General features: G+C 44.9%; 1 protein-coding gene across 2 annotated transcripts in view; it reads right to left on the reverse strand.

Annotated features, from left to right (window-relative positions):
- The window catches only part of LOC128796714 (mitogen-activated protein kinase kinase kinase 3-like), a 77238-nt gene that overhangs the window by 40174 nt on the left and 18580 nt on the right, over window positions 1-18484 (reverse strand). For both annotated transcript variants that reach the window (XM_053958630.1, XM_053958623.1), the window contains exons 2-3: window positions 15983-16062; window positions 2299-2408 (exon numbers count right to left, since the gene is read on the reverse strand). In XM_053958630.1, coding sequence (XP_053814605.1) covers window positions 2299-2408; window positions 15983-15986 — 114 coding nt within the window. In that variant the 5' untranslated portion in view covers window positions 15987-16062. The remainder of the gene's footprint in view (window positions 1-2298; window positions 2409-15982; window positions 16063-18484) is intronic.

The following is an 18484-nucleotide window of genomic DNA, read 5'->3' on the forward strand; positions in this document are numbered from 1 at the left end:
AGGGCCTCATGAGAGGCACCAACAATTAGATGACCAAGAGGACATTTTATCACCAAAATAGCCCTGTGCCTCATTCTCCCCACAAGAAAGGAACTGTGCAGGGCATCCTTCAGCCCAACAGGCCAACCTAATCACAGGGAAAAGTAAACAATAAAAAGGGAAAACCAAATACCAAAATCACAGGCATGAAAACAGCACTTCCAAAGCGATCTCTCCTCCACATCAATTTCTGTCCTAAGAACAAAAAAAAACCAAAAAACAAACAAACAAAAAAAACCAAACAAACAAACAAAAAAAAAACTAAAAGTGACCCAAACAAGCTGATTAACTGAGCTACAAACATGAACCAAGGTCCCACTAATTCCACCTCCTCTGGCTGCTCCCCACCTCCCAGACTCTCCTCCTGCCGTGCCGCGAGCCAGACGCGTTCCAGCTAGTCCAATTTAGTGAGGCAACAATTCAGCATCCTCCAATGCCCTTCATCCCCTGGGACCTGCTGGTCTGACCCCTCAGCTCTGCATGTGTGAGGAGAGCAGGATCCTCACCATCCACATCTCCTCCATCACAGAGCTCTGAACAACCCTGAACGTGAGGCTACGGCCGCTCCACTTGTAGATAAAAAGAAAAATCTTAAAGGAGGAAGTGTGCTCTAATAAGAAGGAAAGTTTGATTTCTATATATTAAAATATAATAGAATTCCTGTAATAAAATTAAACACAACTGGCAGCCAACTGTTCTAAAGCTGATATCAGAGCATGGCATACCTCCATGGGTGATTTATAAATGAAGATGCAGAGTGGATGGGCTGTGGGTGTGGATTTGATTGCTAGCTGCCAACTTTATGCAGATAAGAATTCAATCAATGAAAACTATAATTCTCCTTATTTTTGACTAATTATCTGGTTAACTGTGTATGTGCTACATTAACAGCCCAGGTCTAAAAAACAACAGCAGGGATTTTCCCCCATTGCACAAAACAAATGTTGTAAGAGGAGCCTGAAAAGCTTTGCTACCCTGAAAGCAACTGGAGCTGGCTCCACACGGTCCCCACCCATCACTGTGCACAAGATGCTGCCCCTACAGCCACCCAAAGCTGCTCTGGGTTTTCTGCTTCTCCTGCAGCTGCAGGGAGCCAGCCCTGAGTTTCCCTGGTCAGTTCTGTAAACATCTTGGACTTCTTTCAGCATGAGCTGAACACAAACCCAGTGATTCAACTTGGACAGCTGCTACCGCCAGGACACGCTTTGAAACCAGACGTGCGCACGTGTTTTCGTCTGCATGCGGCTGGCAAGTCCAGAGGGATTCGGGAAGGGATTTTTCCTCTCTGCACCCAGACTTCTTTGTTTGTAGCACAAGTGACATTAAAAAATGCATGACGACAGTAAATGACAATTTGTTTTCTTCAATGCTAGGCATCCAGCAGTTGCAGAGTTGACTGCAAGCTCATTCTAAACCATAGCACTAGAGGTGGAATTCCACGTGGATTTGCTGCCATGCTTCTCCAGCAGCTCCCCCAGTTGTCCCAATCTTTTCCTCCCTTTTTTTCTTGCTATTCTGACAACTGAATTATTTCTTCACAACTTTCATGTTCACTTATTATTTGCTCCATACACAAACATGCCATTAAATCCACTTCAGCTATTGTATCGATGTCAGCAAATAATTTCTGACATTGCTCAAGGGACAATGTTTTTTGCTCACCGAAACAACTCCGAATGTGCAACAGGGCCAAAACGTTTGGGCTTAGGAGCATAAAGATAAACAGCAGTAATTCATAATTAAACACTTTATATAAGAATGACATTATTCCTCCCCAAAGAGCCTGGGTGTCTACAGCTCAGAATTGGCAGTCTGTCTTTCAAATATCTGAAGCAAAATGTGCACATAATAAATATTGTATTTCATTAACACTGTCAATAGAAAACAATTGACTTATCCAAGTCCTAAAGCTGCACAGCCTGAAACAAGTTCTGCTACTTTCAGAGCTAAACAACAGTTAGAAGTGCCTTGAGGTGAGACTCGAGATTTAAACCCAATTTCAGGCCCTGTTGTTATATTTGCGAATAATTTGGGGCATTACCATTCTCTGCTTCTCTGTGATATAGGGATGCCTGTAACTTCCTTTTAGCTCTTCAAAAAGAGGTTATAAACCTTGTAGCTTGGTAAAATTATGATATTTCTGATGTGCTATTAACTTCAGTTCCAACATTTAAACTCTGCTCTGCCAGCATGGCAAGCACCACGCCCACCTCTGTGGTCTGCTGGAGTTTGGGGTGGCCTGAAGAAGCAATGCCATACCTGTTTGTTGGAGTGGACACTGTTTTTATTCCTGTTGTTGTCCAGCAGCCCCCCACACTTGCCCAGCGCTGCCAAATCCTTCATAATCGAGTTCAGAGCTTCTTCTTCATCTGCAAGAAAAGAAGAGACAGCTGAAGTGTGGAAAGCAACCCTGCCCTCGGATGTGCAGAGTGAAAATACAGGACTGCAAACATAAACTTTCAACACAAATGGATAAAAGACACTATGTCAAGCCTTCCTGTTAAGAGAGGCATTCCAAGACCACACCACAGTCTCTCCCAGCCCAATCTGTTTGAAAACACAGGTTCTTTCATCACAGGTGAGACAGAAAATGAGATCTCATTGTCCCCACCTGAAAGGGCCTGCAAGAAAGCTGCAGAAGGATCCCCAATAAGGACATGTAGTGACAGGGCAAAAGAAAATGCCATTAAAATTAAAATGGGTAGGTTTAGATTAGATACTAGAAAGAATTTTTCTTCTGTGAGGGTGCTGAGGCCTTGGCATAGTTGCCCAGAGAAGTTGTGGCTGCCCCATCCCTGGACACATACAGGGCCAGGTTGGATGGGGCTTGGAGCAGCCTGGGCTAGTGAAAGGTGTCCTTATCTTTCCTCCCTCTTCATTAAAGGTGCTCAAGATCCCCAGCTGACCTTCAAAAGCAAAAGCAATGAGAAACCAAGGGGAGAGGGCAAGGAATCCATGAGAAAAGAGAGAAACTCAGCAGTGCTGGATAGAAGACACTGAGAGCTCTCATGGGATTTCTGATTTCTGCAGTAACAGGAGAACTTTGAGGGACCATTGGATCTGAAACCAATCTCCTCTTCTTCAACACTTCAGCCTCTGTGGTTATGGCCTCTTAAAGCAGCTATGAAGTGTTAAAGGCAAAACACCAACCACAAGAAGCAAGAACCCTGTCAAGACCTAGGGCAGGGCACACTGTTAGGAGGGTGTGAGGACCCACTGCACACTCCATGCTCACGACACAGTCAAGACAAATGTTAGGCACATGCAGCTATTACTGCAAAAAAAATACAAATACAGCTACAAATCTTGTCTAAAAATGAGTGTCTCCAGGGACAGAACCACCCCTACGCCAGGCCAGCCTGCAGATTCAACTCAAAGTCCACAAATATGTGAAAAATGACAAAAATCATATGAAATCAGACAGGACTGGACCCAAATACCGAGGATCTTTCCCCAGGGAGGTTTATGTCCTGGATCCTTGTGCTCAGATATAACACCATCTCCTCTTGTTCTGCTCCTCCTGCTGGGTTCTGTGAGCAATGAAGCCATGAAAAAAAACCCAGATATGTGAGAAAAAGTCTTCTTGTGCATGCTCTGCTCCCAGAGTATATTAAAGAAATAAGGGGGAAAACTGGGGGAAAATGTTTAAAATCCAGTCTCACATTTCAGAGCTCAGAAATGAGCTCCAATGCCTACATCAAACTCTTAGGAAAAAGCCTACATTTTCCTGTAGGCAATGTGTGTATACATATTTAATACATAAACATATATCTGTACATGAATATGAAAAACATAACTGATAAAATAATAAAATTCATACATAAATACATTAAAATGGAATCCCTTTTGCCTCCCACATTTCCCTATTTACTAAAAGCACAGGTATGTTTTTCCAGAGGGGTGGCAGGGAGCACAACCTGAAGTGCTACAGGAAAAAACTCAAGATAAAGATAATTCTCAGTTCAAGTTCAGGGGAAAAAAAAAAAACAACAAAACACCAACAACAAAAAAGAAACTCATCAAGAACATCCCCAAAGTCTGGGTTTGGGGTGTTTTTCTTTTGTTGTTGTTGGTTTGTTTTGTTTTGGTTTTTTTAAAGGACCTCTGGGACAAGCATAGTTTTCCACACAGATTTTGTAGTAGGAAAATATCCAACACCAAAAAAAAAAAAAAAAAAAAAAAAAAGAGGTTTTTTTTATTTTTGTGGAGGGGCAAGGGAACAGGGGGAGGGATGAGCTAAAACAAACCCACAAAAACAAAACCCCCTTACACCACCCTCTAGGAATTTTCCACCAAAGCTTTAATCTCTACAGTGCCCCTCACCCCCTTTTTTTTCTTTTCCAGCGAGTGACAACAAAAGTTTCCTGAACAGCCTGACACAAAACACAATCTGTAATGTCATGGGCCAGGCAGGGCCAGCAGGCAGAGACAGAGTCAAACCACCCCAATTCCCCACTCCTCTCCCACCTCCAAACCTCCCTGGCAACATCTTCCAGGAGAGGAATCTCTGGTTAACCCACCAGTGCCCTGGTTTATACCACATTGTCTTTCTCCTCTAGCTACACGTCAATCTTGCCAAAACTTTTTTGTAACAGACTTCTGAGCCCACCAAACACAGGTTTAAAAATTCCTGGTGCTGCAAACCCAGTTCACGATAAGTCACATTTCTTAAGAAGTCAGGCTAAAAATCTTTGCCAGAAGTGACTCTTTGCATCTCTCCAAACATAGCAATGCAAGGAGAATCCACTCACTTTCAGTAGCTGCTTAAATTCAGCTGGTTTCCAGAAATACCCAAACATCAACTGAATAGGCCTTAGAATAAGTGGTGTAAAACTGAGCTCCAGCTGTCCTGAATCAGGTACTGAAGGGAAAAAAAAGGAAAGATATGCTATTTCTTGTATTTGACTGTCAAATCAGCATTTTCCTTCTTTTATCCACTAAGAAACCAATGCAAAAGACCATTCTGAAAAGCATATGAGGGTTTTTGATTACAAAATATGAGTGTTGATTGTCAAAAAACTAAAATCCACATCCATGACATCACTGCTGCAAAATAAGATCAGAAAACTTCTTCCTATCCAATGGAAGGTTGGATAGCAAAGGAAAGGTTGTTTTCTGCTGCTGGAGGGTGAAAGACAACATAAGCACAAGCAGAAATACAGTATTTCCTTCAACTAATGTATTTCTATGTGCTTAAGTATTTTCCAGCTGCTTTTAACAGTGTGTTTTTACTCCAAGAGAACTGTGATTTCAGGGAGGCAATGGCCAAAGCCTCAACTGTTCAAAACAAAACCCCCCACACCAGGCTGTGAAGCAACTTCTGAGCAGCAGCACGATTTGCATCATCGGTTGCAAAACCGACACTTCCCAGTCCTCTCCGGGACAGCTCTGCACAGGCACTGATGCTTTCCAGACTGAACCTCTTGCCCATCCTAATTCCTGCTCTTGGGGTCTCCCAGCTGACTCCCAAGAAGGGTGGAGGACTTTGTTCCATGGAAATACGCAGCCAGCTCAGCCAGTGCAGTCAAAATTCAAACAAGGACTGAAGCTAACTGGATAATTAAATCCAAATGCCACTCCCAAGCCTTTCCAGCAAAAAGGGTGTCACAGGCTGCTCCTTCTCTGTTTGGCTGGGTTTGAGTCGGGACAGGGTGAAGGATGGATGGCTCTCCCAGGGATAAAATGCCAATTGTCAGGAATCCCGTGCCCAGAAAAATCCTGTTCTCCTGATCCAGCCCTGGCAGGACCCAAATATTCTTCAGCCTTGTGAGAAGGCAGCAGTGAGGCTGCACAGCAAATACCTCCCCAGGCTGTGCCATGGCTCCAGAACAAAACATCTGTGAGTTGCACAACACTGATGAAGTATCCTCGGAGCTCCATGGACTTGGGAGACTCCTGGAAACCTTTGTGCAATGTGAGCAGGTTCCTGCTTCTGAACAACCTCCTGGCCCAGCTCCACTCTGGCATCGTTTTGCACAAATTCACTTAAGGTACTGTGGGTTGACAGGATGAATTGTACAACAAATCCCACTTGATCTCCAACACAACATGAAAACAGGATTATTTTTACCATGGAAGATCAGGACAGAGAAAAGCTAATTATAGAGACAGCAAAAATGAAACATAAAAATAAATTGTGTTTAGTACTGTCCCTCTGTCCCTAATGTCTCTTTTTCCATCCTCAGCTTTCAGCTGTTTCCCTTAGTAGGAAACTCATTTCTTTCTTCTCTACTTTCCAGCAACACACTTAATTTTGCGCTTTTTAAATCAGCTTCCTGTGACAATGCTTGTTTGATCACACTGCCAGCCCATCCAACCAAGGATCACTTCCAACCAAAAATAATAGATGTTTCAAAAGATTAATTTCCCAGGGGTTTGGGGGTGAGGGGAAATATCCATAGCCACACAGAAGAGAAGAACACACAGGAGCAGAAAGCCAAGAGCACTCCCAGGAAGCAATGACCAGTGGAGCTCCAGCAGAGAGGGTTTATATTTTTATTAAAATACACTCATCCATTTTGGCACGATCCTGTATCAAAACCAGAATGCCTCCTTCTCTCATCAGGTTTTCAGTTCTGCAAGATGTTAAGACTTGCAAGCCCCAGGCACTACCAGCGTGAATCTGATACTGACAGAACCAGAGGACACAGTCTCAAGCTTCACCAAGGGAAATACAGATTGGATATTGGGAAAAAGTTTTTCACAGAAAGGGTGATAAACTTCTGGAATGGCTGCCTGGGGAGGTGGTGCAGTCCCCATCCCTGGGTGTGTTTAACAAAGCCTGGATGTGGCACTGGGTGCCAGGGTTGAGTTGAGGTGCTGGGGCTGGGCTGGACTCGATGATCTTGAAGGTCCTTTCCAATCTGGTCATTCTGGGAATTCTGTGAATTCTGTGAATCTGGGGCATTTGGCTACTTGGCAAAATCAACCAGGGAGTGACACCAAAAAGCCAGCAGATGACACATCTCTCTGCCCTTCAGAGACACGTTTCCAGTGCTGCCACGTGGCCTTGGTTCCAGCCTGCGTGGGGGTGAGAGGAACCTGGACTTTCAGTCTTAGTACAGCAAGTTCACTGCTCAAGGAGATGAATTTTTTTTTTCCAAAAGGGAGAAACAGAAAGCCTGAAGGTCAACACGGACCACCCAAAACAATTCAAGAGTTAGGAGAGAAAGCAAATGAAGAAGGGACAAAGGAATAATTTAGCTGTGTTCAGATGGTCTAGACACTGCTGTTATTGTTGGCTTCACTAATAGGTCATTGCTAAGAGGCAGTTTATGGCAGTTCCATGAAGCTGCTTCCTTCAACACTGAAAGAAAAAAAAAAAAAAAAAAAAAAAAAAAAAAAGGCAGCAGCTGGATGAAGCCCACAGGAAAGCTGGCAGAAGCAAAGCAGAGTCCTGTAAAACATGGTGAGCTCTGATTTGGGCCTCACACACACAGCAGGCAGAACCAGGGCTGGGAAGAGTGGGGGAAAAGCCCTGGGCATTGCAGGAGGGAAGAATATTGTCCCGTGAGTCATTCCTGAACAAGGCTGGAGCATGCAGCCCCAGGGCCCTGCAGGCACTTGGATCCAGACAAAAACCACAGATGTGACCACTCGTGGTCACTGAGGACCCCACTGTGCTTTTCACAGCCGTGGTGCTGATGGTGCATTTGCCTGTGTAAACTCCAGCAGCACCCTCCAGCACCAGCACCCACCTCTCCAGAAGGTGATGCAGTCACTGGGGATGTCCCCAGGCAGAGGGGAGAGCTCTGTGAAAGTTGAGAGGGGGATGAAGAGAGGATGGGGAGCTACAAATAAACACTGTCACCTTCAGTAAAAGCCCGTTCATAAGCTAGACTTTGAATATATAGTGACAAAAAATACTGAAATGTTAATAAAACACAGTGAAAATAAATATGGAGCCACATGATGATGACTCTGACAATGCTGAAGAAGAGACATCAGCCTTTCATTTTTGCTGGTTTTTTGAAAATACACGATTTTGGATGGAGTGATGTACAACATTTATCACTTACCAAAGGGAACCTGAACTGAAAGACAAGACTCACTCCCTTGGCATCACTCAGCTCCTGCAAAGAGCAGCCCCTGTCCTGATGGAATTCCAGCTATGCTGCCAGAAAGGGAGATGGGCTGGGTTTTATGTCTCATTTGATGGACAGAAATCAGAGACAGACAAAAGCCTTGCTCAAGACCACACGAGTCTGCAGCCAGAACTAAACACATTAAAGGAGCTTAAATTCAGAGAGGACTTAACTTGATCTGGCCTTCCTGGCTGTATACAAAGGGCACAGCAACTCATTTAGCAGCCTCCACATCCCAACCTTGACCTGGAATCACACAGAACAGCCTCTTCAGAAAGCCTTAGCTGGAAGAGCTCATGCACTTACTCCAGTAACCCCTCCTTGCAACAAACACCTCAATTCCAGTTTGAGAATACAGCTTGCTTTGTATTCTGTTCATTAGATCTTGATACCCCTGTATCTTAGAGACCCCTCTATTAACTAGGTACTCACAGACTGTGATTTCATCTCCTTTTAACCCTTCTTCACTTAAGTAAATGGAAATACACAGCTTCTGCCATTAGAGCGATACTTCATTCATTTCTGCAGCTCTTTCCAGTGTTTTGTTTTTTGGGTTTTTTTATCAAGAGGAAATAGCAAAGAAGCACATAATGTTCAGTGGCCAAAGCACCTTTTCATGTCTGTTTGCAGTGTGAGCAGGGGCTAACAGCAAACTTGGCCCACGTGTTCCAGTGAAGTCCACATCTATCAGAGCAGCAGCCACCTGGGCTGCCCACTGCCTTCCCAGAAGGTCAGTGTCAGACCAGGCCAGGTCTTTCCTGGTCCAGGGAACAGGACAACACTCACCCATGTGAGAGCACATGTCAAAGAACTTGCTTGTGAAGATAGATGCTGCTTTTTCTGCAAAAGCCAGAGGGGGAAAAAGCTTGGAGACAAATTAAAACCCAGACCTGGGGTTTCTTCAGTACCTGCAAACACCATGAACAGGCAGGTACAAGACACCAGGGACCAAGGTACCAAGCCAGCACACACTTGATGATCTTAAGGGTCTTTTCTAAATGAAATTATTCTGATTCTTAACAGAAGGGATCAATTAGTAACAAAATATCATCACTGACTGTCCCAGTCAATGCTAGGAAGGAGCCCAGTGAGCCAGAGGCTCGGGAGCCTGACTTGGACCGTGACAAAAGCCCCCAAGCAAGCAAAGAAGGGACGCAGACACTGTGACAGGCAGCCACAAGTACTGTTGTGCAATTCAGCCCCCTTGGAAGGGCTGTCTGTGAATGACCTGTGCAAGCAGAGTGCTGCCTGCACCCACCTAGTGAGATCCAGACAAACCTCTCCATAAGTTCAACCCACGTGCACAAAGCATTTTGCCACTGTCTGGAGCTGTGTCCAGAGTCTGATAAAGAGAAAAATTATCCAATTACCCTCCTCCAGAGCAGACTGCAGTGCAGCAGACACACCAGTGGAGCACGTTCCCTTTGCAAGTCAGCAAAAGCTCACCAGCAGCTGGATCCTGCTGCTGTTCTCCCTCCTGCAACCCCACCCAAGGGATGCCAAGGTCACCCCTGGGCAGGACTCAAGGGCAGGGCACAGCCCAGCAGGTCGAGCAGAGCAATTATACAGGAGGAAGTGAGGAAAGACCCTCCTAATATGCTGGACTTCTTGGCAGGAGTTTGCACACTGATGCCTTGAGCTCAGGACACACAAACTCACATAGAAAACCAGTGCTGTGATGTGCTGGGGGTTCTTATAAGCACATTTCTTCTTCTCAGAGAATTATGATGCTAAAGGGGGCAGCAGGTAGAGGAGATTATTAATTCTCAACCTGACAAATCGATGCTCGACTCTTGCTCTCCAGAAATGACACTGGTTTGGATTTTTAATTTCACTTCTAGAGCACCATCAGTAACTGCTTTTTGAAAAGAAACAAAACCAAACCCATCAGAGGCTTTTGACAGCTACAGAGGTCCATCACACCACGTGCCCAAAAGAACATTTGTGGGTTTAGGGCACAGTTACACTATCCCACACACCCCTTTTCTTGGGAGTAAAACTGAGTTCCTGCCTCCTATTCCCCCTCTACCCCGTGCTAGTCCTCAAGTGATCCATACAGCTACTGGAAAAATTGCATATCTAAACTGGAGATTGTGTTTAGATCAAAAACAACCCTTCCTTTTACCTCCCCTTGCAAAATGGTAGAGAAATCAGAGCTCAGGAATGGGCTTGGAGGGGAAGGCAAAAATCTGTTTTAAAAAAGCTAAACCAGTTATTTTTAAAATTATAAATATGTATCACATATATAACTAAATCAAATCACCAATGACAGTCTCCCAAATGCTCATGCACACAAACAAGCAAACACCCCCAATGTAACACAGACATGCTAAGACTCCAACCAATTAATGAGAGCGTTGAGAAAACAGCAAAAGAGACTAAAGTGGCACATAAATTCATGTATTATGGCAGAACCCATTTCAGAGCCAGAGTGAGATCATGAAGAACTTCAATGCCCTCTGAATTTCCCCAGGAAAAACCAAAAGCAAAGGCAAAGCTACTGGGACTGCACCTCAGTTTAGGAGAGGTGAGAGAGATGCCCTTAAAACCTTGAGTAATCAGCACCTTGCAAACACCAAACCCATTTGGGATGGCAAGTTTTATCACACGTAAAAGTTTCAGTGGTTAGGCCACACATCATGTGGGAATCCTTAAAATGAGAGAGTTTTGAGAGAGCTGCAAAAAGCAAGCAGTAGCCATAAAATTTGTCAGCAGAGAAATTATACAAGAAGTAGAAAGGAAGGACAAATAGAACAATGGTCTGTGTATTAATGCTTGGCTAGAGTAACTCCCTAAGTTACAGAAAACTATATCTAGCAAGATATTAAAAAGTTCTAAGCTTAATAATGGAGCTCTGTGCATTGTATCTTAAAGATGGCAAACAAGTATTGTATTCAAAATAAACAAGCATTGTATTAACCAAAAGTACGTGTGCTTATAGTGGTTGGATAGAACTACTGTTAATATGCTTCTACTTTCTGTGACTGGTCAAAAAACTTTTAAAGTAAGTTGTAACATTAAGTTCTTTCTCTACTGCCAAAGATGTAAATTACTAACATCTTCCCATTGTCATAAGCATGTAATAAAACTAATACTAAAAAATAAAACCACTCAAAAGACGTTCCTCAGCGATCCCATCCCGTTTGTAATTTATACATAGACCCCAACCAGCAATAAAATCATACAAGAAGTTTCTCCTGACGAGTGGCGAAGTGCCGTGGCTCAGTGCCCACATTCCCTCGCCCCAGAAGCTGACCAGGGATTTTTGCAATGGAAAAGGACTTGGGATGCAGAAGGTGTTTGGTTTAGCTCAGCGGGGAGGGAAAGCGAGGTTCTGTCTGTGGTTCACCACAAGCCTCCACTCCCGAAATAGCCACCCCTGGCAGCGCCGCGCGCAGTAAAATTCCACGGGACCGGAGCCGCTGGCAGAGCTTCCCCAGGCTCTGCTCACACTGCTCCCCTGCACAGCCCCATCCCTGGGCACGAGTCCCCTGTACATCCCCACACACCTGGAGGGTGGCAAAGCCCAGCTAAGAAGCCAATTTTCCCCCGGGTCCAGCCCGTGCGACATCCTGAGAGTCGTTCTCCTTCCTCCTCACCTCCAGCAGCTCAGGAGCACAACCTATGGAGGTGCAGCCACCTCAGAGCCTTCACCCCTTCTTGGCTAATGGGACAAATGTCTGGGTTGGAATTGGGTGGCATTTGGTTGGGGAAGATTTGCAGGAGAGGGCAGAGTTTGGGGAAGCAGCTGCTGCCCCTCACATCCAGGCAGTGACTGGGAGGCTGCCTTTGAGCCCAGACATAAACCCAACACTGCTCGAGACAAACCCCTTGTTGCTCCTTTGCTTTTGTGAATTAAAGTTAGTCTAGGAGAGCTGCAAGCAGGGACTCAAATCTTAAAAAGCAAAACTAACCACATTTAAGAAAATTTTTGCATGCCTGTAGCTCTGCTACTGCTCACCACTTCAAAGGTGCCAGGTTTCTCATCCCACAAGAAACTTTCACAACTTTTTTGCTAACTCTGCCCTTTGCTCCACAAACACTAATTTTCCTCTAATGGATTAACATAATTGAATTAAACTTGGGCCAATTATTCCAGCAGTTTCCCTGCTAAACTTAAAATTTGCTCCTTCTGAAGGAGGGCTTATGTGCCTAAAAGGCAGCCTGGTTTTTTCCACCTCTATCATTTGGTCTAATAAAAGATATTACCTCTCCCCACAACCTGTACCTCTCTCTTGAGCACACTTGAAAGGAGAGAAATGTTTACCCAGCAAAGAAATGTAACTGGCAAGTTATTTCCCCTGACTGACTCTGATACTTTTGAAGGTTATTTGAGGGATCATAAAGAACTCATTCTCCCTCCCAGCCCAGCGACTTCCAGTGCTCAAAGCCTCAGCCCAGAGCCCATGAACTCCTATCCTGTTGCTGCAGCAACAGCTGCAACATCCCAGATGTGATGCAGGTCCAATCCCACATTCCCCAGGTGCCCAGAGCACCCTAAATTTGATCCCTGGGTGCAACAGGTGCAGTGCCAGGAAAGGGAGAAGGAGACCATGGGCACCTTTTAACTCAGACACCTCTCAAAAAGAACAAAACCTGAGCTAGAAAGCCTGATGTGTCTTATTATAATATAAAGTGCTGCAATTCAACATGAATTAATTTTTCCTTAATAGCTCTCAGCATACAAAGAGAAAGCTAAGAGCAATAAGGAAGTGAAGAGTGAAAGTGTTGACTGCTGAGGAATGAGGAAAACACGGCATGGGAGGCCTGAGGCATCCATGGGACAGGGTCTGCTCTGCCCCACCAGCTCTAGCAGTTCTCTGCTTCAGCAGCCCCCAAAAAACCAAGGAACTGGGCTGAATGGCCATGCCATGGCTGCTCACAGCAAGCTGCTGTGCCTTCTGCCGGCCCAGCCTGCAATCACACACACTCTGTCAAGTCAATACTGTAAACAGTATCATTCTCCCATCTCTCACACCTCAGGTGACCTTTCTGCTGAAGCAAAAGTCACTCACTCCAGCAAAGCACTAAAGAAAGACCTAAACCTTTGAGTTGTATGGATGTAGACTGAGCAGAACAGATCAGCCTTCCTGGAGTTTTCATCATCACAATCACACACACAGCATTTCATAACCACAACTGAGAATACTTAAATGATTTTTAAAACTAAAAGAATAAAACTCGAGCAACAAACAAGCTGGTGCTTTTTGCACCAAGTTCTGCAATTTTTTTTTAGTGTTACTTTTACTGTGATGTCATGTTTAAACACAACAATTTTTAATACTTTTTGGGCAGGGTTTTTCCACTGTGTCGCACCGAAGATACAGACACCTTCAAAAGTGTCATAAGCACCTGCTTGATCAAACTACAAAGAGTCTTGGACTCTTGAGGAGAGGTTGCAGATGGAAATGAACTGTAAGATGAATAAAAAGACTCAATGCCAAGGACTTAGGCTGGTCCCAAGCTGGCACATGCAGAGATACTGCAACAGCCCTGGGATACCACAGCTGCACAGGGCTGGTCCAAGCACTGCATGACACAGAGACGCCAGAAGTCCCCACTTCCCGTCTTGTGGTCTCCCTGCAAGGTCATGCAACTTCCCTAGAACCTGTCTAGGAGTGAGCAGTCCTGTGCTGAACTCTGAGACACTGAGCAGACTATAAATAGGATCCTGGAAAAAGAAAAAAAAAAAAAAAAAAAGGTAGACCTGGAACAGACTGTCAGAGGTCAACTCATCCAACACATCTCCTCTGAAGGAGGAAGGAAATTTCCAGAAGCAAATCAATGATGTGACTGCAAATTCCCTGCACTTCCCTTGAAAATGTTCCCTCACTCCATTGCATGGAGTAAACAAACACATATACAAGGAAGAGGGAGAGAAGTGAAACTAAGAAACCGTCAAAATTTAGCCCCAATTCCTGTGCATCAGCAAAGCTACTGCAGCGATTCTTTCACTGACAAGCACCTATCAGTGACACTGATGGGGACACACAGCACTTCACCCACCTGATCCCCACAGACCAGACTCAGGATCTCAACATGATCCCATCTGGACACATCTGGCACATCTAACCCCACACAGGTGTGGATGCTGCAGGTGATGAGCCACAGCAATGACACCTTGGTGAGGGGACATGCACAGTGCCTTCTACCCACACACAAATGCAAGCAGAACTCCAAGCCTGCACAAGACTCCAAAAATTCCCAAAAACAGCCACAGTGCCTCTTTTCACTAGAGAATTCCCACAATTAATGCTGCCCTGGTGCACCCATGTTACATCTGCAGCTGGCAGGCTGAAGGCACCTTGAGCAGGTTCCATCAACCACTCTCTGTACAAGAAATCACCAAATTGACAATCTCCTGAGAACTGGGCTAGAGCCAGCAACTCCTTCCCTGCTGGTGCTCAGGGCAAGTCTGAGCTCTCCTTGTTAAAATAACCCACATTTCACTGACAAAGCAGTGGCTTTTGCCTTCAAAGTGAAAATGTTTCTAAAAAATTTTGGGGTTAGTCACCAGAGATTTTAAACTGAAATTTGTCATTCTTTATATTGAAGAAGCAGATCTGGACTTTCCCTTTTTTTTTTTTTTTTTTTTTTAACCTAGCTTTAAATTAGTTCTCTTCCCACAAAATCTCTCTTCTAGATAACAGAGAAAAAAGCAAAAACAACACATAAAGCCAGGGTGGGGTAAATACCACTCTTCTTTCTCCATAGGGGAGAATAAATACTTAAGGTATGGCAGTGGCTCCACACTTTTCATTTTCTAAATTCAGACCACTGAATTAGTGGTCTGAATTTAGAAAATTCAGAAACTAACTAAACTCTGAATCACATTTGTACAAGGCTTTTTATGAGGGTCATTAGTGACAGGACAATGGGGGACAGCTTCAAACTGACAGAGAGAAGATTTACACTAGGTATTAGGAAGAAATTCTTCCCTGTGAGGGTGCTGAGGCCTGGCACAGGGTGCCCAGAGAAGCTGTGGCTGCCCCTGGATCCCTGAAGTGTCCAAGGCCAGGTTGGACGGGGTTTGGAGCAACCTGGGATAGTGGAAGGTGTCCCTGCTCATGGCAGGGTGTTGGAATGAGGTCCCTTCCAATCTTTTAGGTCACTTCCAGCCCAAACCATTCTGTGATTGTGTGATTCTACACATCTGCAAGAACAAACCCTAAATTTAACATATTTTTCTTCTTTTTCTTTAAAGCATCATTTCAGCCATCCCTGAAAAGTTTTGGGTGAGCTTGTGCAAATGCTGCAAATGTGCAAGTGAAGTGCTCAGCTTCAACCAGGACTCCTCCAAGATCTCTTCTCCTTTCTTAGGTCACCAGGTCAAGAAGCCAATTAAGCACTTCTGAGTGGTCCCAATTCCTGACATAATGAATTTTCTTTAGGAGAAAGTTCTTATCTATAGAGATAAGATCAACATCATTATGTACCTCCAGAACTATAAATAATTCCCACCTTATAAACTTTCCCTCAGCACCACAGAGCATCTGAGACACAACTACTCCAGCAGAAGAGGGAGAAGGTGGAAGCAATCCAGGTCACCACTTAGAAAAGCAATATATTCAAGCTTTGTTTGAAACAGAAAATTCCTTGGGAGATCTACAGGGAATGAAGATGTTCTGCAGAGCAATACAAGGTACACTTGGGAAGAGACTCCGCCTAGAACATGACCACGCTCAGAATAAGAAGAAAATTTGTCCAATTTTCGCACCATTAAAATGCTACACATAAATTAGAAAGCAATGTAATAGTCAGAGCATCTTAACAATTTCCCCCAGTCTGTCGCCACGCTTGGTAGTCCCAAATTTATCAGGCTGCAGAAAATTAATTCTCCAGGGGAATCCAGTTCTTACCCATCTTTCCATCTACATCAGGCCTCCATTCCACCGGTCCCAAACTCTTGTGCCTTGTCCTCCTCTCTCAAGCATCCACCCTGTAACAAACATACACAGAGGTTACAGATTAATTTTGACATGACAACAGGGTCATGGACCCCTTTTCACAAAGCCTCTGGGAAAGAGGAAAGAGGAGAACCTTATTTAGGAATGGAGACCAGGAGTCTGCCTTCCTCTGCACACACCAAAGGTAACACACCACAAACCTGGGACCTTAATGGTTTTAAAATCTTGGAATGAACACCTTGTACTTCCTTAAGAGCAGAACATTTTAATTACATGATATTTTTAATGTGTTTTTACATGATTAATGTAACCCTAAAGCAATACCATCTTTAACACTTCAGATTCCACAGCATCCCTGTGGGATAACACTCACTTGGGGAACACACTGACAGCAGGACATGGAAAAGCAGTCCTGAATCAAAGCAGAAACCTAAATTTAAGCCTTCCAAATGGCAACCAAGGTTCCCCAGGGCTAGACCAGCTTTCCTCTGACTGCATGGGAAAAAAGCTGAGTGCAGGCAGCTCTCAGCAGCAGTGACTGCCCCGTGCATCCCTCATGGGAGGTGTGTCCCTAGGAGCCCTCCCAGAGTTTCTGCCTTCAATCTGCCCCCAACACCAGCACAGAAGTGGGCTCAGTGACCTACCATCCTGCATTCAGCCAAACTCCTGCACCCAGTAAGGTTTTTTGGGGTTTTTTTGGCCACCAAGAAACTAAAGCAGGCCTGAGCCTGCTGGAGCCTGTCCTGCTCACTAATGAAAAGCCTCATTTTAGACTGAACAAAGGCAAAATCCACCTAAAGATGGGCACCATTTACAGGACACTGTGATAGAAGACAACATCAAATTCCACCTTATCTGCCTGATAAGCCCTCAGATTTCTTGGTTATAAACCTGTGTGACAGCACAAGAAGAGGGAGAAACACCTCAAGAACATGATCAGACTTGCACAGGGAGTAAGACATTCCTGTCCTGCAGTCACTGCAGGTTGCCCTGAAGTCAATGAGAGCCACGTGCTCCAGGACACTGAGATGGATCCTGGAGTGTTAAATATGAGGCATTGGTCAGAAGTGGTAGGAAAAGGCACTTTGAAACCTCCTGGCTTGGTCAAATCAGTTCAAACACAGCAACAAATCTGAAGAAGTCCAGGAATGGTCCCAAGCATGGATTAAAATGATTTTCTGCAGCTCTGTGAGCCGTGTGCCTCGGTGCTGGCAAGCACAGGGATATTTATCCAACCTATTTTGAGAGAGACAAGCAGGAAGGGAAGGTGATAAGAGAGCAGCAGAGGCAGAGGCATCCAAGTGCCTCTGAGAGAGTTGTTCCTTCTCCTGCAGCTTCCTCCCAGAACAGCACCATCAGCCTGGGAGCCCAGGGCCACCAGGAACTCTGCTTTGTCCACTTCCAACACCAAGAAGGAGGCAAGGAAGTGACCAAACAGCTTGAATGGTTAAAAATCCTACCTTGAGAAAGAACCAGTCAGTCTGTGCAACGCTGAATCAAGAGGGAGCAGAAAAGCAGCAAGAACGCAGAGTAAAAATTCCATCTGATTATAACAAGAGCAGGAAACAGCCCAAACCTTCACTTTTGCTTTCAAAACTGCTGTGACACTTCCAGGAATTAAGCTGTGTGCCTAATTTGCACTGAGGGCCACAGGCAGACAGCCTGGATCAACTGTAAATTCCTGGGACAGCCCAGGTTAACTCTCCTATCAGAGTAACAGATTTTTCTAATGTCTTTTTGGAGACCTTCCAGACCTTTCCAAACCATATCTAGTCACAAAAACAAGCACCCACAGAAACTCTGCAAACAAGCCCTGGAAAAAACAGGTGACCTTTCCATCAGCAGAGCCCTCCCCTTGCTGCTCTCCATCACCTCTGCCACAGCAAACCCCTGAGACCCCACAGCCCAGCCCTGGTGAGCAAACCAGCCCCTGCACACAGGGCAGGAAATCTCCACAGATACACAAGAGAAAGAAGGATTTTCTGGTTTAGCAGCTCTCTCCAATGCTGAGGACAGCCAGCCTTCAAACTGGACTGCAAACATTGGCCATTTCCGTGGCTTCCCAAAAATACATACCAGCAGCTTCCTGTCACAGAAGGACAAATTCCTGTTTCTAGTACAAATTCTGTCCTATTATTATGTCCCTTAAAAAACAGGGAGGGGGGAAAAAATAAGAGGGCACTAAAAGGGAAAATCCTTTTGCTACAGATGCTGTTCCAAGCAGCTTCTCCTCCCACTAAGCTCCCTGATCAGTGCTGGCAGTTTGGGACACAAAACCAGGGAGTGTCTGAAACTGGGCTCTCACTGGCACTGCACCCCTCCCACAGCCCACAGAACCCCGTAAATCTACTCAAAATCTCCCTGCTAAGCACCTGCCAAGCAGTGAGAGAGCTCAGCAAGGTGTTGGCTCCCAGGGGTGCTGGGGCAATGCATTCCAGGTTTGTGTTGTGCATG

The sequence above is a fragment of the Vidua chalybeata genome, chromosome 1 (assembly GCF_026979565.1).
Source record: "Vidua chalybeata isolate OUT-0048 chromosome 1, bVidCha1 merged haplotype, whole genome shotgun sequence".
NCBI classification, from domain to species: Eukaryota; Metazoa; Chordata; class Aves; order Passeriformes; family Viduidae; genus Vidua; species Vidua chalybeata.